The sequence below is a fragment of the Phalacrocorax aristotelis genome, chromosome 8 (genome assembly GCF_949628215.1).
Source record: "Phalacrocorax aristotelis chromosome 8, bGulAri2.1, whole genome shotgun sequence".
Lineage (NCBI taxonomy): Eukaryota > Metazoa > Chordata > Aves > Suliformes > Phalacrocoracidae > Phalacrocorax > Phalacrocorax aristotelis.
In genome coordinates, this window is record NC_134283.1 from 2,726,759 (window position 1) to 2,747,068 (window position 20,310).

Consider the following 20,310-nt stretch of genomic DNA (forward strand, 5'->3'; position numbering starts at 1 on the left):
ATGGGATTTTTGGTGATACAAGCAGGATGCAGAGGAGGTGGGAAAGGTAAGGGGAGGCTTTCGGGACCAAGTAGTGTCCTGGTGGACCGTTGGAAAGGGAGGAGTTGTGAAGCTTGAGTAGGGTGTGGGTTGGAGTAAATCCAGGAGCCCAGAGCCTTGGCTCCACCCTGGCGGAGAAATAATATTGAGAAAGCTTTCCAGCACTGTGAGGAAAGAGGACCTTTTCCATAAAACAGAAGGAAGCCGGTGAAATGAGGGGAAGTGCCACCACAGCTGGTGGCGAGAGCCAGGGCTCCTCCTTGGATGCCCTCTCTGCTGGTCCAAGGCTTCTGGTGGTGTCTTTCAGCCTTACAGACTCATCTGCTATGGGACCCAAGTTTAACAGCTGCCACTCAAAACTGCGTAATGCAAAGCTGTCTGCAGAGTGGCAGCGATCAGAGAGGAGCAAACAGCTTATGTGGCTACTGAGCGTGCGTTTCCTGGGGAGCCACGAGGTGCTGAAGAGATGCTGTCCTTAACCCTGGCCTCTGTGTGTTTCTTGCCGCCTTGTTTTTCTGACTCAGTCGACTGAACTCTCACTGCTTTTCTCAGGCAGGGGCTCAGCAGCTGAGCTGATCTTCTCCTCTGGGGTTTTTCATTTATACAACACATTTCTCCCCGGCTCGGTTTCCTCTGCGCTGAGGGCCCCCCCCCTTCTCTGGCTGAGCTCTCTAGATGGCTGTGTTCCCTCTCCTCACTGTTTAGGCAAGTTAAAAATATTTAATTATCATAAAATGCTTTCTGAAAGAGAAGATTGCTGTGCTATTAAAACCGGAACGGACATGACTGGGGAGCAAATGAACATTTTCAAAGAAAGGGTCTGAACAAGCAGCGCGTGGACCCGAAATAGGTCCCTCCTGCAGAAAGGCCCCAGGTGACCCATCGCTTGCCGGTGCAATTAGCAGAGTCTTGGCAGCTGGCGAGATCAGCAAATGGGGTTTATGTCAGAGCTTGTTACCTTAATTTGGTTAATTGTAGAGCAGAGTGCAGTAGAACAGCCAGTTCAAACCAGGTTTCAGATCGCCGGGGTGCCGGGCACAGGCAGGGCATTGCCTAGAGAGCAGGACAGGGGAGCCAGGGGGGTGGGCAGAGCACGCCTTTGCCCAGGACGCTCTCCCTTACGGACCTCTCGCTCCACCAGAGCCGTCGAGGCCATGCTTGGCAGCCTCACCTGCAGATTGGTAACCCTTGATTTGATCCAAAGTCTGCAATGCAAACCTGCAAAGTCTGGAGGCTTGAACTGCACGTTCAGGCTTGAAAAGTGCAGAGCGTCTGGAACTGAGGTTCATACCTCCATTTGGCACAGCGAGTCTTAATGGGTGTTTGTATTGGAGGAAGGAGGTAAGAATGACCATGCTGGACCATCTGCCCAGTACCCCCAGTCTCCAGCTGGGGCAAATTGCAAGCATCAGTGGGTAAGTGTCAGAACGAAGGGGTCACGTGGTGCTCCCTGGACGCTTTCTCAGCCTCCAGCGCACCTCTGGGTCTTCTGCACCATGGGAGGTACCTGTGTGGTGGATTTCTCTTCCAAGGATCTGGCTGCTAACAAGATCGGGGCAAGACAGGTACAGTCACAGCTCACTCACTGTATCTGGGATGCCCTTCTTGCATCACTGCTGGAGCTTGGTTTTTTTGCCCCAAGATGTATAATGTGGTGCCAGTTACGTCTGTAAAGGCGTCGCTGGTGGGCATGAATTATCTTTATGGAGATCTGCTGGCCGGCAGGGTGGGACAGAGCTTTGCGGAGGCGGTGGGAGAGGATGGCTGCTCTGCTGGGCTGCAATCTTCAGACCATGTTTGTTAAGGAGCCCAGGCTCCTGTCGTGCAACCAGGAAGAGGTAAAGCATGAAAGATGCAAAAGTTGTAGCAGAAGAGCGTCATGTGGACACCTGAGAGTACGAGCTTGTCCCCTTGGAGTGGGAAGGGATAGATCTCGGCTCCTGTAGTTATTTAATCATGCTCTGACATGTTACTGAACCCGTGTTACCATGGGAGCATAGAGACGTGAAGTTTAGCAACTCGCTGCGCGTTTTTGGAGAGCTACAACTCTTGCTAGGTGAGGCAGGGAAAGGGGCAGGGTGGTGTCAGCTCCTCAGGTGTTGGGGAGGAACAAAAAGCCCCCTCCTTCCTACCTAGCCTCCCCTCCTGGCTGCCTCCACGCTGGCTCGCCACTCCTTTGCCAGTAGGTGCATTTCGGTGCTTCAGAGAGATGGGTTAGGTGCGTGCCGCGGCGGGTGCAAGGAAAAGGCGTGTGAGTAATTAGTCCCGTCCCACCCATCCGTCCCTCCGTCCGCCACCCCTGCCCACCCACAGCGTCATGAAATGCCAGGCTTTGTTTTAATGTCTTTGCTTCAGCGCCGCTCCCGTAGCGGTCCCACGCTGCCTTTCCCGCCTCTTTGCTCTTGTGTCCTGGAGGACAGGCGGTCCTGACACGCAGCCAAAGTGTCCGTACAGCCCAGCAGGCCACCGAAGTGGGCTTGGACCCTTCCTTGCCCAGAGGCTGAAGATGCCCGTGGTTCCCAAGCGGGTGGCACATCCTGAATCCAGGCATGTGGTTTTGGGCTGGGGACCGCCGATGCTTTCCCCCCCGGCCAGCTGGGCGAGGGCAGCAGCTCAGCCCTTCCTTGGAGGCAGCAGCACATGGTTTCTGTGCGAGGTTTGAGAAGGCGCAGAGCGAAATCTGCAGATGCCTCAGTTTAAAAAGAAAAACACCAAAAAACACGTTTGGCCTGAGAGCTTTTTACTTGTGACAAACAGAAAGCGGCTTTCCATGGAAGCTGGTGTCCAGCTGTGGACAAGAAATGGAGGTGTGAGCCTGCAGCGTGATGCTGCTTGTGCCCTGGCTCCTCCTGGATCAGAGCATCCTCCGGACGTGGTGGAGGTGGTGACCCCTCGGCCCTGGTGGGAGCGGGCTACTGGCAGAGCACAAGCAGACCTTTGAGAAGAGACGTCCTGAGGGGTGTTTGAAACGTCTGGAGAGCTCCCCTGCTCTCCTAGTCCATCCCTGAGCCATTCCAGTAGCTCATTACAGCCACTGTTAACAAAAAGTCCATCTTATTCCCATAACAAAAGACCTGGAAAGAATTAGACTGGTAATTTATTCAGGAGGGGCAGAAAATAACCTCAGGAAAGCTGAGCCCAAGGGATGGAGCAGAATGTGATACCATGCACACCCACCTCCTGCTCAGCCTTGCTGTTCACAGCCAAGCTGGGGCATTAATGCTAAATTAAGATTATATGACTGAACCTATAAGCCAGGAATTGAGGTTAAACTTGCAGCATTGTATCAGGCTCTGCATTTCCTGGCTTTTCTGTCACACTCTGATGTACACGTTCTAACCTCACTTTGTAAAAAGCGATTGGTGATCTTTGCTAAGGAGATTCACTGGCTAAAGGGCCATTAAATACAACCAGCGTATCGCAAGGCAGACTCAGAAGAGACCTTCCTAGCAAGGAGGTGCTGGGAGAGAGGGACAAGGCAAGACCAGTGGAGAACTGCGATCTGCAGTGAGATCTGGACAAGTAGAGCCTTGGAAGACTGGTGTCCCCAGACCTGATTGCCCGGTGCATGTGCTGCTGCTGTGGTCCCAGCTTTTCTGCAGCTCACACCCACAGCATCCCCTTGCATGTGGGATGGCAACCGGGTGGGGAGGAAGGCAGAGGGAAGCTGGTTTTCTGGGTAGTTTTGTGAACAGAGAACATTTGGGACACTGTGGTAGGGAATATATTTTTGCCCTGGTTTGGACTCAGCAGGAGCAGGAGGGAGAAAGGAGGTGAAGGGGAGCAATGCCCAGGATGGAAAGGATGGGGATAGAGCTGGAGGGTTGGGCGGAGAGGGGGAAAGACAAGCTGTAGCTCTCCCACGCACACAGGGCAGCTCTGTGTCACTGGCACAGATTTGGAGCAGTCCCTTGCGAAGCTCCATGAATGCAAGATGCACCAGCAGACTGTCGGGAAAAGTCCCCTTTTCCCACTGCTAGAAAGATGAGTGCGGGGCATTAAAAGGTCCGTGCATCTCTACTAGTTACCCAGCCTCTGCAAGCGTGGCTCTTGGTGGCATAGGGGAGTGAAAGTTTCCAGCGTGAGATGGGAAGAGAGGCCATCCAGAGGACAAATGCCAGGTATATTAGCATCCCTCTCCTTTCCCCAGATGCACATCCTGGGTACCTTGTGCTGGGAGATGAAGGGTTAAGCCCCAGGCCCTGCTGACTGCCTTGTGATGGAGTTGCTTGGGTGATTAGTAAAGATCTGTACCCTAAGAGGAATCACATGGGCTTTGACAGGGCTCCCTAGATGCAAACGTGCCCTGCTGAATCCTGCCTCGCTCCCCGCGTCCGTCCTCCCCGAGGGGAGTGTGGCTTTACCACCCCAGGCCTACACCCAGGCTCCACATCAAAAGGCAGGGAACAAAACAACAGCAGAGCATTTTAAAGAAAAATAAATAAACCCTTGGCTGCTCAGGGACAGTTCTTACCAAGGGTACAATCAAGTCGTCTATTTATGGGTTTTTATTTCAAAAGCAGATACATAACAGGAACTTTTTGATATTCAAGTCCTAAAGAAGCAAACTTCTGATATTCAAGTCCCAGAGAACCTGACTTCCCACTATCAAAGGGACTGCCATAACCCTCTGCTTTCTCAGGTGGCTGGTGGGACCAGAGGAAATCCTGGGTTTCTGCTTTACTGGGTGGCTGGTGGAAGCGGAGGAAGTCCTGGGGTTTTATCGAATGAAAGCAGCTTTCAGCTGAGAGGACAATGTGACAATATCTGTTTGCATAGTAACTTCTAGCAGGAAGGTCCCCAGAATGTTGGGTTTTTTGCAGGGAGAAGATATCTGGGAGATGACCTCGGTGATAGCACATTGCAGCGTGAGAAAGTTCGGAGGACTCAGTAATGGCCAGTTGCTTGAGACAAGTATATTTGGGGCTGATTATTCGGTGCATTGCTCTGGATGAATTAAACACTGTAAAACTGGAGGAATCAGCCCAATAGAAATACGCGCACATGCTCTCTAGCATAACCCGAAATGCATCAGCACGATAATTAAGGATCCTAAGAGCAGCATTTGCCTCCAGGTTTCTCCGTTTCAGCACCCACAAAGGCCCTTGGGGTTCACGGTCCATCTGCATCGATCCGCTCTTGTTTTTGTTTTCTGCAGGTGATGTGACAAACCTGACTCCTGAGCACGCCTTCAAAGGCAGTGAATTCGGCGTGGGGAACATTGTGTTAGCTTTGTACAGTGGTCTCTTTGCCTATGGAGGATGGTAAGATGCAGCCCTTTATCTCTTTTCAGTGCTAAATACTGTAGTTCATTCCTTTGTCCCCAGATTGTGTTTGCAGGAAGAGTGTGGTCCAGGACTTCCCATCTTTCTTGTAACCAGGGCAACGAGGCAGATGCTTCGGGTTTTCTAGTAATGTTAATAGTCACGCTTCACGCCCTTCTTCTGGCCAGGACATAGAAGCGCACAGAAGTGGTGGTGATCATGGGACTGAGAAGAGGCAGCAGATTATGGGTTGCTTGGTGCAGTTCCTAGGTGGTGTTAAGAGAGGGCAGCGGGGTGGGTTTAGCTAGCAGAGGAGAGATCATAGAATCATAGTGTTATTAAGGTTGGAAAACATCTCTAGGACCATCAAGTCCAACCCCCAACCCAACACCCTCAGGCCTCCTAAACCGTGCCCTGAAGTGCCGCGTCTGCACGGTGTTTGAACCCCCCCAGGGACGGTGACTCCCCCACCTCTCTGGGCAGCCTGTGCCAGGGCCTGACCCCTCTGGCACTAAAGACATTTTCCCTCATCTCCAACCTAAACCTCCCCTGACGCAGCTTGAGGCCGTTCCCTCTCGCCCTGTCACTGGTGACTTGGGAGCAGAGACCGACCCCCCCCTCACTCCAGCCCCTCTCAGGCAGCTGCAGAGAGCGAGAAGGGCTCCCCTCAGCCCCCTCTTCTCCAGGCTAAACCCCCCCATGCCCCTCAACCTCTCCTTATAAGACCTGCTCCTGTTACATGCCAACAGATTATTTAGAGCGCCCAGCTGACACTCCTGGAGAGCTTCTTCCTCAGTCCCTTTGAGCACTCGTGAGCACAAGGAGCCTGTTCAATTTGCTGTGAAAACAGGCCAGCTGCAGCCATCCTTATTGCCTGGAGGGTGGCCCTGTCGCGTGTGGGTCCAGCTCTTCACCTGCCATCACCCCTCCAGTTGCAAGGAAGCTGGCAGCATGGCGTGCTTGATCCATCAGCACCATCCAGGGCGTGCGCTTTGCAGGTTTTGTGCCGTAGGTCTTGGACTAGGCATCAGCCATCACGAGTTTTACTGCGGGTTTCAGTCTCTCTACCCCTCCTGAAATTTCCTTGCAGATGAGTAAGATGAAGGGCTTCATTTACTCCATGGACTAACTGGGATTAACTACTGTTCTTTTTAAATTACAGGAATTACTTGAATTTTGTTACAGAAGAGATGATAAATCCCTACAGGTAGGTGTGTGTCCCGTGACGACTTCCCTGGGAGGAAAACTTGTTCTTGGGAAGCCCTTTCCTCACGCGTGTAACAGGGGTTGCTAATCAGCCTAGAAGTCGAGGCCTTTTTCTAGGGAAATAGAAAATGAGGTAAATTAATGGCGTTTTCCCTCCCTGGAATAGGGGAAGGGGAACAATAATCTCTCTATGAGAAGGGCTGTCGCTTACACTGCTTTCCTGTATTGCTCATATTATCAGTGTTGCTGGAAAGTCCTGCTTCCTTGGCATGGCACCTCTCTGAATTAATAGGCGAGGAAAAAGCCCTCGTGGCTTTATTACTGTCTTGTATAAACTCCCCCAATAGGATTGGTGTGCACATATGTTTGTCACGTGCTCTTCCTGTTCTCTTGAGCAACAGCCGCTTTCTGCACTGCTCGTGCCTTCGTGGTTACGCAGGGGACCGGGTGAGATGAGGGTGGGCTGCACCAAAGCACGGCGTTTCTGATAAATCGTTTTTGCTCACAGAGGAGGTGCCTACGAGGCACTGTCAGCACAAGCTTCAGAGTCACTTGTGCAAGAACCCTTTCCTGGCTGACCCTGGCAGTGATTAGTGCCTGCTGGGAAGCACAAGATTTGATACGCCCCTTCCTTGACAAACACAGTTATAAAAAAAGTTTTTGCAGATTGCAATTATTTTCATGTCTTCTGAATGCAGTCATGGTATTTGACTCTCTCCTCCCGTGGTTTTGAGCTCCGCTAGACCAATTATATGTGGCATCAAGCAGGGTTTCCTTTTTCAGTTTCCGTTCGCAAATGAAGTTAGACCATTTGGAAAGGCAAATCTGTACCAACCCAGCCTCGTCTTTACAGACCCACTCAGGCTGTGTCTGAACTCATTTTCTTTGAGTTTCATCAGTCCAGCCAGCTGCAGAGAGTTGGAGCCTAAAAGCCGCCCACTAAATCCCTGATCTTTCCATCTCCCACAAGAAACCCCCCCCAGCACAAACGCTTCTCTGCCCAGAACAGAAAGCATGTGCTAATGCCACTGGCTAGCAAGAGACAGAGCGGGGTATTTTTAATTAGTTGCCTTTGCAGTGATCTTGGATTACCGCTTGCCCAGACAGCCAGAGTCTCTCCATGCAAAAAGTCCCTTCTGCCATAATCCTTCACTCTACATCTGTCAGCCTCCGGGCTCTTCCCGTGTGGGCATCTTCTCCTCTCCTCGGGGGGTGGCTGGGAAACTGGACATGCTGAAGAGCCAGAGGAGAGCAGAATGGCTCAAGCCAGGTTTAAGTGAGCTCAGGAGGGCTGCAGCACGAGCCGCCGACCCCTGGCACCAGCAGCTCTCCGCTCTGAACTGCGGCGCTCCATTACAATTTGTATTTTCTTCCCAGAAACCTGCCTCTGGCTATCATCATCTCACTACCTGTAGTCACTCTGGTTTATGTGCTGACAAACTTGGCTTACTTCACGACCCTGTCGACGGAACAGATGCTGAAGTCCGACGCCGTGGCCGTGGTAAGATAGGTGCATTTCTGATGTCGCTCATCTGTTTTCCAGGGCTGGTTAAATCAGACTTACAATCTCTGCATGCATCTCCTGGTTTCTTCCATGCTGATCATGGCTGCTTACAAAAAAGCTGATGTTTGACAGGAGATAAAGAGCAACTGGGTTGGGAGCAGGACAGAACAGTGTGATACCAGGTGGGATTAATCACAGACAATAGTAAGAGCGGGCAGACAGTTAACACTGATCTTAATTTGTGTATATGCAAGGTTGCTGCTGGCCTCATGACTTGTCATCAGTTACCAGAGCATGATATTTATGGGAAAAGGTCATTCAGTCAATACTGAACTAGATTGTTCCCTCTCTGTATCTTCCTTGTTTTAATTAAGAGAGAAAAATAATACCTCTATTAATTAAAATGTCACCATGGTCTGAAATCCCGGTTGCTTCAGAAGTGAGCAGCATGGTCTGACCTTGCAAAATACGTGTGACCAGGATTGTTCAGTGTTTCAGGGGGAACCTCCCGGTCCAGGATAAGCTGATCTGGGCCATTCAGGTGCCAGCGCTCCATCCTTCGGGTTGGTACCCAGCGCCACTCCAGCCTGCACGTGCGCAGTGCTGAGTTAAAGGAGATGCCAGCCTGCGTTGCATGGCTGTAGTTGTGTGCCTTTGCAAGTCTTGAAATCAATATTCGGGATCAAATATCCTGCTTCTTCGGCAAGGAGGAGCAGCACATGGCAATAAGGAAAACGCCACAACAGCTTCAGTACTAAGCCATGACAGTTGTTCAGATTTCTACAAATATTAAGTCTTTGTAGGCAGCTGTGAGCTCTTTTGGACATTCTGGGTGTGAAATATCTGTCTTGTTGCCCCCCCATTTAGGATTTTGGGAACTATCACCTTGGCGTCATGTCCTGGATCATACCCGTCTTTGTTGGCTTATCGTGCTTCGGATCAGTTAACGGATCTCTCTTCACTTCTTCCCGGTAGGTTTCTTGCTCAATTTTCTGGTATTTGTTTACAAGTCATGCTTAATGCCTCTTCATTTGGAGTTGTCCTCCAAAGAGTGGCTGTGGGGAGTCACAAAGTCTAAAGGGTCTGGAGGCCATGTGGGGAATGCGGAAAAAACATCTAAGACTTTAAAACCATATCCAGTTTAAAGGAAACCCTGTCAGTGCTCTTAATTTTCTGTTCCACAGGCAAAGTCCTGTTGAAGTTATTAGAACATAAACAAACACAGGCTTGGGGCTCAGTGATGTTGCCTGAGAAAGTGGCTTTAATGGAAAGCAGAAACTTAGGGAACTTCAGGGCTGAGAATCTCTCCAGAAAGGGGAGAAAGGACGGGGCAGGACAGGGACTGAGATGGTTCCAGCTCTGACGCACGTCCCCTGGGTTGTCTTAGGAAAGTCACTTAATTGCTCTCTCTGGAAAGGAGGATATAAATACATCTTTTCTTGCATTCTTTGTCCGTCTCCAGCCTTCCTTCTCAGACAGGGACTTTCCGCTGCGTATGTGCAGAACGCCCCGTGCTGGGGTCTGATCCCGGAGGGCCCCACTCCCGAGCCAGTGACTAGCAAATGGGTGCTGCTGGCGTCGTGCGAGGCACCACTACGGTGGAAAACCTGCGTGGAGCGTGGGCGTCTCAGTCTTGCTGCCTCAGCACTGCGCTGAGGGCTGTCCCCGCTTGTTTTGTGCTAAAGACAAACGCCAGCCCGGGGCTGAAAGGCTGCAGGGGTGATAACCACTCTGTCTCCCCCACCTCAGGCTGTTCTTTGTGGGATCCCGAGAAGGACACTTGCCTTCAATCCTGTCCATGATTCACCCCAGGCTTCTCACTCCCCTGCCGTCCCTCATCTTTACGGTAAGCACCTGGGTCTGTGGTGAGGAGCATCGACCGGTATTGGGAAACAGGTCAGGGGTGGGATCCCGTCAGAGTGGCTGGAGCGGGGCTACGTGGGCACCATCTCCAGCCAGACCCTTCTCCTTCTCATTATATCCTCACATTCCACTTCTGTTTCAAAATCACTCCAGGCACCAGTTGAAAATAGCTTAAATAAGTAAGAACTAATCGTCCTGATTCTTTCCTGGCAGGTAGTTCTTCTAAAATACCTGTTGTAACATACGTGGTTTTGCTTATTCCGTTCGCTAATGACTTTTTTTCCTCTGGATGCAGTGCATCATGACCCTGCTCTATGCCTTCTCCGACAACATTTTCTCAGTCATCAACTTCTTCAGCTTCTTCAACTGGCTGTGCGTGGCTCTGGCCATCATCGGCATGATGTGGCTGCGTTACAAGAAGCCGGAGCTGGAAAGGCCCATCAGGGTGAGAACAGTGGGGTAACTGTGTGGTGGGTCCTCCCTGAGTCCCTTCCCAGCACCAGGGAAGGCTCAGCAAGTACGGCTGCTCGTCGTGTACGGGAGAGAGACTGGGATCGCAAGCGTGCAGGGGAAGCGTTGTGTTGTGTTGTGTTTCCTGCTGCCCGGAAATCTGCTGAATGAAAATCGGTGCAGGAGGGCAAAGAGCTGCCGTGGCCTGGCGGGCATCAGGGTGAAGGAGGCTCTGGGTGTCAGAGATGCGGGCTGTTCTGGTGGGGTAGCCCAGTGGCAAGCTCTCAATGGCTAATTTATTCCCCAGGACAAATCACAGGCTGTGGCTCTCAGTGAAACACTCTGTGCCATCATGGAATTCACTTAAAATAGTTTTTTAATAAAGCAGACAAACCCACGCCTGCAGAGATGAGAACCTTGTTCTCTTTGTCCTTGGCCAGCTTGGCAGTACCGTGTCCCGTCTGGGAGGAGGCCAAGAACATGTCAGCCACAAGCATGCCTGCCTTCCTTAAAGGCATGTTTCTCACTCATCCCTCAGCACACTCAGGTCTCTGCCAGGCAACGAGCAGCCAGAGAGAAACAAGCTCACAGACGTGTACCAGTGCCCTCCCAAAGGAGCTCTTTGCAGCGTGTCTCCTTTGGATTTTTGGTTTTTCTTCCGAAAGCTTGGCTGCTCCAAGTGTAGCCAAGTCCCCTGAGAAACTGCCGGGAAGATGCGATGGCTCGTGCTGTGGTTGCTGCTGAGTTTGATGCTCTTGGTACAGGTGCTTTTTGTGAGGGATCATTCAAGTATGGAATTGGGGGCCAAAAAAAGGCTCTTGGCAAGCCACGTCTCCATGCTTTGTTTTGCTGTGCGCTTTAAATGTACATGTTAGGTGTTAGCCTGCGTCTGTTTTCTCCAGTATAGATGAAGAGCACTGCCTAAATCGATAGCTTCCCCGTGGCAGTTCAAGGTCATGGTCCCGTTGTTCAGAGCAGTGGGATGGACAGGAGCACCATCCACATCGGGGTCCGTGGTGGAACACGAACTCCTTCCCTCCCCGGGCTGTACAGCTAGATAAACTGCACTGGAAAGTTTACCCTGTTCTCCTGATAGAGCTTCTAACCTGTTCTTCGGGTCCTTGTTCAGGTGAACATCTGCCTGCCCATTTTCTTCATCCTGGCCTGCTTGTTCCTCATTGCTGTTTCCTTCTGGACGACACCGAAGGAATGTGCCATCGGCTTTGCCATCATCTTCAGTGGGATCCCTATTTACTTCTTCGGGGTCTGGTGGCAAAACAAGCCCAAGTGGATTCTCCAAGGCATCTGTAAGTATTACCAGTGAAGAACAAGGGCACAGCCTTGGCTTTTGCTCCAGAAATAGCAGCTTCCCGGGGAGCGTGCTACAGCTGGTAGCACTGGCTCTCCTTCGTGTACCAGAGGCTTCCGTTGTCTTGGCTCCTATCAATTCTTCTTTAACGGTAGCAAGTTTTAACCTGATGATTACCTTATCTGCCAAGCACCCAACACGCACCCTGACTGGCGATAATTGCAACGTTTGGGCCAAATACCGTGGGTTTTTTTTTTAATCCTGACAAACAGGTGGTTGTTATGCAGTGGAGAGTAATTCGCTGAGCACGTTGCCGCCTTTCTTCTGCCTGCTGTAAAAGCACTGGGTCAAGACTTCTGTCAGCCCAGAATCCCTTTCTGATGGTGTAAGAAGGGAAAAGAAGTAACAGCATAAGTCTGAGCACAGTTGGCCTCAATTTGACTGCTGAAAATCCGGAATCAGTCCCGATCCACCGCTTAGCCAGTGCTAACATCTCTGATCCAGTCAAAGCTCTCCTTGGCATCAAAACGTGCCAGCGGAGCAGAGGGAGGGGAAAATCCCCTGGATGTTTCCTCTTACGAGGTTTGTTTTTAAGGTATCTTTGTATAAGGTTTCGCAACAGCCTACACCACACCACGGTGTGGTTTCAAGGGATGGAGAGGCTGTGCTTGGCACATGTAACCTCAGCCTGAACAACTGAATCAGGAAAGTCAATCCGTGTTGTCCAAGTAACTAAACTCTACCATCTGCCTCCCAGCTCTCGTACAACGGGCTGACCTAGAAAAGCAGACAAGTAGAAATGCCCAGCCTTAGCTGGATGCTTTTTATGAAGAAGAAAAAGGCTTTTAACAGTACTCAGCGCTCATTATTTTCTTTTTTTGCTTTCCCCCCATCTCTGTGTCTCTCTCTCACACTTTTTTTGTTCTGAGTATTAGGCTCAGTTCCTGGAAAAGCCATTTTTGCAGTGCCTGGGTGGCAAATTACCATATTAACTGTTTTCCACCACCAAAGGCTTGCAAGGGTAATACAGAAAATATTCTGAGAACGCAGAATGATAATCCTGCAAATGTCCAGTTATAAACATATGAACTTCAAACACATGCGTATATTCATATACTGCAGATAATTTGATCACCTCCAACCGATCTGCGTTTGACTTTGTGGGTAGTTAGAATTAGCGTTGGCTTTACCTGGCAAGACTGCCTTGTGATCTCTGAACACACAGCCGAGCAGCAGAAAGTACAGGCGTCTTTGGACACCAGCCACCAGAAATAATGGGTGGGAAAATAAAGTTAACTTCAGTTTAGCACCTTTCCGGTGCCCTGAAATGCTTCCTTTGCTCTTCCCCTGCTCTGCGCGAGGCGGTGGCCTCTGCGTGTGCTCAGTACGCTGAGTGGTTCTGTCCTGGGTACTCGAGCCTTTAGAGAAGCTGCACATACAGCCAAGTTCTTCAAAATTGGAAATAAAAGCATCGGCTCGTATTTTGTATGCCTTCTCCTGCTGTTGTGCCAGGCTCAGCTTTGGCTGCGTGCAGTTCTGGCATCTGCACGTAGTTACCGAATCACCACTCAATTAAAAACTGGTGTCAGGAGGTACCGGCGCCTCCCTCGGGGCAGCACAGCATCCTTGCTGCAGGAGCAAAGCTCCCAGCGTTACGCATTTAAATGCTGGGCGTAAGCAGAGGGTAGCCTGTGGCTCATTTGCTTTCAAGTCTTAAATTGTATTTGGACTAATCTTGCTCAGAACCATGGTGGGGAGGCAAATGGCAGAGGCAGAGTATGATGAACGGAGACCACGATATATGTTGGGCCCCTGCTTGTGATCTCTGACCTGAACTTTGCTCTCTCCCCCGCAGTCTCCGCAACAGTCGTCTGCCAGAAACTGATGGAAGTGGTTCCGCAAGAATCATAAGGAGGAAAAGCAGAGACATTCAGCTCGAGGAAACGCACAATACTATTTTAAGACGACACAAGGAGAAAACGGTTCTGATCCCTCGTAAACGAAACCTAGGCACTGGAGCGCCCCATTGGAGCTTTTTCGTGTCTGACACCATAACCCCAGCTCTGCCTTGCCTCCTCCAGCCCCTCCGTCACCAATCTTTAGCCTGGCAGATGAGCAGCCCTGTGATGGGAAGATCTTGGTACGAACATGGGCCAGGAGGAGGAATTCCTCTCAGCCGCTTCAAAGGGGTCCTGCCTGTCCGCAGCAGCAAGACCAATCGGCCTGCGTGTGTGTGTGTGACACTGAGGGCTGCACCTCAGTTCTGTGTATGTTTACTTGGTTTGGGTCTGGGACCCCCCCAGACGACGGTGGATCTGCTCACAAGCCCGGTTTGAGTGTTGCCAGCTGTACAAGTGTGCCTGTGTCTGGGGCTGCGACTGTCGGCAGAGCCGCGGGGTGGTTCTGAGCCTGGCCTACCTGGTCTAGGGCGGGTGGCTGGGAAGCAGCAGTTGGCTGATGTTGGCTCACACGCTCACACACACACAAACTCACACCAAAATACGTGCTGCTGGACGCTTTGGACTCTGTGCCCTGGCAGTGACTTAGGTGAGACAAGGCAGAGCAGATTTAGTGTCAGAGAAATGATGTGGGGATGCCTCATCTGACTTCGATTGCGTTCCTGACAAGAGCACTTGGGGTCCCCAGCCACTGCCTGGCTTTTAACTCTCAGATCCAAGCCATCTCCCTGCTATTGAGCCAGTCCTCCAGGATGCTCTCCATCAGAATGCCCGTCCCGTCGCCCTGGGGTCGGTGCAGGCCTGAGGGTGCAGTTCCTCCTGATAACCCCAGGGAACTGCAGTTAGCAGAAGGCCAAGCCCTTGTCTTGCTCACTCCATGTTTTTCTGTAGATAGGCCATCATCCAACATGGGATGAGCAACATCACGCTCTCCAGTCGGCCCCGTTCATTGCCTTTGGTGTGATTCATGTTTGCCCCTCTGAACCATTTGCAAAGAGAAAATAAGGGTGGGATTCCCTTGGCTCATTCCCTGGGGTCTGTCTGTGCATTGCCTGTCACGGTGCCCTTCGTTAAGCTGTGTCTCTTCTAGGACGTGCAGCAGAGGTGGAACCAACTCTGGGGGCGTAGAAAGGGGCAGATGTCGCCGTCTGGCTGGAGCCTGGCTTTAATCTCAGTCTGCTGTAGATGGTCTGTTTGGTCCAAGAAGCAGGGACTGGGGGGCCTGTTCCTCCTTCGTGCAAAACTGCAGCATCAGCTTTGGCTTGGTGAGATGCCCCCACCAACATCCCCCCGATCAGGGAGTGGTCTTTGAGCATAAACCACGATCCGCATGTGAAATCTTGTTTTGCTGTTGTGGGTGGTGCAGTCCCAACCCCTGAGCCCACCCAGAATTCCTCTAGTTCTCAAGTAATCCAAACTGTCCTCTGAGGAACATGTTGCTTTATTTGGTCAAAAGCTTCACCTTTTCAGCAAGACTGCAGTTCTCGAACAGCTCTCTCGTAATGCCTCTGCGCTCAAGGTGGTAGTTGGAAATCTAAAGCATCTTCGTCCCACAAGTGAGCTGCTTCAGTCTCTGTTACAGGTCTTTGTGCTTGTGCTTTGTGCAAATGGGTTGTTGAACTACTTATTCTCTTCAATATTATTGTAAACTAAGCTGTTTGGAAGCCGGGATCCTCCGAGAGCTAATGCTTTCTATGGGATTCTCCTCTTAGCGTAGAGTTATTTTGGATGAGGAGGCATTAAGGACACCAATGGTACTAGCTCGTGCTTTGCCCTTTTAAGAAGTTCTTTAGCACAAAGGCAGCGTGCGTTACAGCAGGTGGCAGCTTCTGTTCAAGCCGTGGCTATGTCAGCGAGCGTCTACGTGCAGCTCTTTGCTATTCTTTGCCAACCACGCGTCTTCGCTCGGAGGCAGTGCAGGAGGAATAGGCGCGACAATCGTCACGCTGAACCTTTGCTGTCAGGTTGCTTATTCCAGTGCAGCACAGCGTAGAGATACCCCAGCCAGCTCAGGTGCTGCTTGACACGTGTTGAGCTCTCGTAGAGCGAAGTGAATCTGTGGAGGCTTGCAGCTGGGTTGGGTGCAGAAGAACCCAAAGTTATGGCCAGTGCCTGGCTGTTCGGGGACCTACGTGCAATGAATTGGAGCATCCCGGACTCCAGTGCCTGCGGAGAGGCATTTGCGTAAATAAGGTTGTGAACCATAAATCCTGAACTCAACTTTTGGAATCCTCTTCCAGCTGAAGGCTGAGATGTTTTGGCAAGGTAGTGATGGGAAATCGCTGCTTGTGCTGGACCTGCTTCATCGAGAGAGGACCTCAGTCTGTCACCTTCCACTTGGTCGGCAGTTTTTTGGCTGTAATGGTTTCGGGGTCGGTTTCCCGCAGGGCCTGGGTTCAACGTAGGGGCTCTCAGTGCTAATATATACCAGCAGAATTACCTGTGATGTGAAGGAAAGGGGTTTTAACACTCGGCCACCTCAATCCAATGTAAATTAGCACGCAAGTCCAAGCCACAGAGAGCTCAGAAATAGGTCTGAATCTCCCAAAGGCGTGGGGCAAGCAAGGTTTGGGCACATCTTTAAATGACTCTCATCAGTGACAAAGACCCGTCACGACACAATATCCTCTTGGTGAACCTTTCACGCTGCTTTTAAAGAGGAGATGTCACAGTGAGACATATTTTTTAATTAACTGATGTTAATTAAGTCCTTAACTCGCTTGCTTGCTCTTGATGAATTTTCATGATTCTTCTCTTGCTGCTAAAGATCTTTCTTTTGTACTAACCTGCTGGCTCTGGCATTGATACCATATGTTTTGTGGTGATCTCGCCGGCGTCTCCATGGCAATAGATGTATAGGAAGAAACTGAACCAGGTACCAGCACAGAGTGACAAAAATGTTGAATTTGGTCGGCCACAGCTCACATCTCGAAGTCTACCTTTCAAAAACCTGATCTCTTTCATCCGTGATTCATTGACCCCGATAGTTCCCCTCCAGCAGAGCTTGGTGACGTGGCTGTAAGAGGTTGGGTTATTTTTTCTGGAGGTTAGGGAGATAACGAGCGAGGGGGTAAAACGGAATTTCATTTTATAAAGAAAATACAACTAAAGTAATTTTCACTCCAAGGGGTGAGATCGCTGTTAGCAGCTGCCCAGCTTGTAACTCGGATCAGCAACCAGGAGGGTCTGCTGCCCTTGGGGGCTTGCCACGTTCAGCTGGATTTTGGTGTGAAAAAGAGAGAATACATCCCCGTGAAGGACCCCCTTGCTGCTTGTTTTCCTCAAACGTGGAATGAGAGGTGTCACGGAGCGCGAGGGGAAGAGCAGAGACTTGACAGAAAATTTCTTATCATTCCCAGCACTGGATGTGAGATTTTTCTGTTGTTTCTCTGTTTGCTTGTGCTCTTTCAAGCCCGTGATCAGTCGCGCCTGTTGGAGTCCACCAAGGGAGGTGAACCCTTCCCGCAAAGGACACATACGGCCACAGTGACCGTGAGTTTGCTTTCCTAAACCATAGCTACAGTTAAACGAGGTACCGCGTGAATCTTTTTCATATGACAGTATTCTGCAAGTCCAGCTGGAGCAGCCATGTCAGGGGAGTCGCAGAATAATAGAATCATTTAGGTTGGAAAAGACGGTTAAGACCATCGAGTCCAACCGTGGAGCCGTGGCTGCGTATTTCTGCAAGGGATGGCTGTGCTGCAGTAGTCCCTTGGTCCTTGACTAAATCCCCCTTCGATTATTGCTCTTCTTGGCTCGTTTTTAAGTATTTAGGCTGCCAGGCAGTCTGTTGTTAGGGGTGTTCACAGAACAGCATCCCATAGGGATTGCTAAACAGCAGGGCAGGGCTGGGCAGCAGCCGGTGGCCAGGCGCTTCCTTACGCGTTGGGTTCCTCTTTCTAAATGAGAAACCTTCCCAACTGGGAGGGGAACCAGCCCTGCAAAATGCTCCTGGCCTAAAATGGGGGGGTTTTAAGTCATCCTAGGTGGATCTTTTTTTTTTTTATTTTTTTTTAATCTTCCTGCAGTATTTGTGGTGTTTCCCATCTCAGATACCACGTTCTGGAAAACGTCCTTTTGTTTTTAATGGCCCCCTCTGTGAATACTAAGTTCAAAGGGACTCTGTCACTGTCGAACAAACTTTAAAGACCTCTCAACTGGATTGAAACTCGTAAGAAGCGGCTTTGTGGTTCTCCGAGCCCTCTCCCTGGGGGTGGCTCAGGCCGGGGAATAAATCGGGCCCCTCCACAGGCTCCTCCGCGGTGGGTCGGCCCCGAGAGCAGAGCCCTCGAGGGGCAGCGGCGTTGCAGCAGAGCGCTTCCCCGCGGCCGCGGCTTCCCGACCACGGAGCAGTGTTCGCAGTGGCAGAGTCTCGCTCCAGCCATGGGGAATCACGGGGGAGGTTTCCTCTCAGTCTGGGAAGGTACCCATGCCATTAGCTGAGGCAACAGTGTTCCTGAGCTTTAATAAATAAATAAAATAAATAAAAAAAGCAGGAAACGGCCAAATGTTGTTGTTACACAACGCTCTGGCTGTTTGGGGCTATTCTTGTGGGACGCCAGCTTTTCCATCAACGGGTTGCGCAACTCCGTTTCTAATGAGATCAAAGGGGAAGGCGATGTTGGCCGCTGAGAAAGGGCTGGAACAAAGCTTCCTACTGGAGCTTGGGAAAGGGCAGCCCAGGGGCGAGACGGCTCCGGGTCCCCCGCGGGCTCGTGCTGAGGTCTGCCGGTCAGCGCCGTGACCTCGGCAGAGCCCCACGGGCTGAATCGCAGCCTTGTGCCGGCCCTGGGAGCCCGACGAGCGTCTCTGGCCGCGGGACGGGCCGGCGTGGCTGGAGCCGGCGGCGCTTGGCTGCCAACCAGCGAGCGCGGCAGCCGGCTCCCTGCGGCGACGGGCATCTGCTCCCGCGCCTCTGCCAGGGACCCCTGCCCGTGCCAGGGCATCCCGCGAGACCTCGGCGCTGGGGGATGCTCGAGGGGCTCTTCATTTCTGGTGGCTTTGTGAGGAGTTACAGCTGGCCAGCCTTACACCGCTTTCACCCACACTTGAGAACTTCTTCCCAGTTTACACGGTCCGAACTGGAACTAGCAGCGGGGGCGGGGGGGTGCGCGTGTGCGGCGTGCTGCTGCGGGTCGAAGCTGAGTGCCGTTCAGCTGCGCGTAGGAAACGCGGCTTGGGTTAGGAGCCGATGCCCGGAGGATTATTTCTTTGCTTTTAGCCCCCTGTTCCTTGCGTGAGAAGGGGTTGCTTCCTCCAGCTGTTGTAGTGTTAATGAGGAAAAAAAAACCCACCAAACGTATTTTTTTAAATATCGAATTAATTTTTAAATGGCCTACAAGAGACTGTATATCTACACCTAAACTATTCCCGTTGGGTGACGTTCATCTCGGTGCAGGGGCTCTGCAGGGGCTCAGGTGCCCTCCCGCGGCCCCGCCAGCGGGACGCGGGGCTGCGGGGTCTGGCTGCGCCTCCTGCGCTGGGGTGAATTTCACACGTAGGGAAGGGGGAAAAAAAAAAGCCCTGATTTGTTCAGAGGCCGGGGTGAGGTCCGTGTCCCACCTAAATCCTGGCGAAGGAGGAATTTTAAGTGGTACCTGGACCCTGCGCTGGCCCGCAGAATAAAAGGAGGGTGAAATTCACTTCTAGTGAATAATCTGACTTTTCAGAGATACCTTTCTTCTAAAGTTCATATTTTTGTTGGTGTTTTTTTTTTTTAAAAAAAGAATAAAAGGATCTTAACCTACAGAAGAAAAATCTAGATCTGATTTACAATTTTATTTGGTTGCTTTAAAAATATTTTACTAATTTAAATGTTGCTGTAGATGAAATTCTATTTATTTTAAGGGGTAAATATCTTTTAGTCTTAATACTTCTACAGTAAGCGCTGTCTATTTACAATGTTTGTGTTCCTGTCGACACAGCTATTCCGCGACTGACCGAGTGCTGGTCAGCCCGTAGTAACTTAATCAAATTGCCTTGTAAAACAAGACGTCTCTTGCAATGTATTTTTTCGAGTATTTCTTGATTCTTTTATGTCTGTGGTTAACAAATCTGTTAAATGTTTGGGTTGTTCTATGTTTTGGGTTGTTGTTTCATTTTGGTTTTTTTTTTTTTAACAAAGAAAGCTGAATTACAACTCTTGTTGCAGGTCTTTGCCTCTAAAACTTTTATTTTGCGAAGAGCTGGCTTGTTTAGTCCCCATCCACCAGCACCCGAGCCCTGGGTTTCCGCGCGTTCCTCTTGCAGACGGCCCTGGGAGCACAGCCTAGCAATGACAGCACCTGTTCCTCTATCACCATCCTCCTCTTTTTAAACTCCAGTTACCGTTTCTGGGTTTGCATGTGTTAAATCTAAGGGAATGGGAAAGCGGGCGAGCTTTGGGCAAGAGGTGGGAGCAGAAGATGGATGCCCCGCGTGTGTCTGCATGGTTTTATGACAGATGCTGCTCACGCTGCTGGTAGAAGCTTGCAGCCAAAAGAAATGTCTAGCAGCAGGGAGGTATCAAACTTCATATGGGGAAAGTGATCGTCTGCTGCAATCCCTCCTCCCCGTGTCCTTCCACGCTAGCGAGATGCTCTGTCTGCAGGAGCCCTGGTTGGAGGGGGGGGACACGCTCAGGTGTGCAGAAAGGTGGAGGTGTGAGGGTTGCCTGAAGGTTTGCACTTTGGGTATGCAGTCGGCAGAGCTCAGAAATCTTCCTATTCTGTTCACACA

At 51.0% G+C, this 20,310-nt stretch overlaps 1 protein-coding gene across 1 annotated transcript in view; it reads left to right on the top strand.

Annotated features, from left to right (window-relative positions):
* The window catches only part of SLC7A5 (solute carrier family 7 member 5), a 41,953-nt gene extending 22,206 nt beyond the window's left edge, over window positions 1–19,747 (top strand). Inside the window, exons 3-10 of the mRNA XM_075101198.1 lie at window positions 5,198–5,303; window positions 6,466–6,510; window positions 7,887–8,010; window positions 8,881–8,984; window positions 9,763–9,859; window positions 10,172–10,321; window positions 11,456–11,633; window positions 13,491–19,747. Of these exons, the coding sequence (XP_074957299.1) occupies window positions 5,198–5,303; window positions 6,466–6,510; window positions 7,887–8,010; window positions 8,881–8,984; window positions 9,763–9,859; window positions 10,172–10,321; window positions 11,456–11,633; window positions 13,491–13,546 (860 nt within the window). The 3' untranslated portion in view covers window positions 13,547–19,747. The remainder of the gene's footprint in view (window positions 1–5,197; window positions 5,304–6,465; window positions 6,511–7,886; window positions 8,011–8,880; window positions 8,985–9,762; window positions 9,860–10,171; window positions 10,322–11,455; window positions 11,634–13,490) is intronic.
* Window positions 19,748–20,310: the final 563 nt, after the last annotated feature.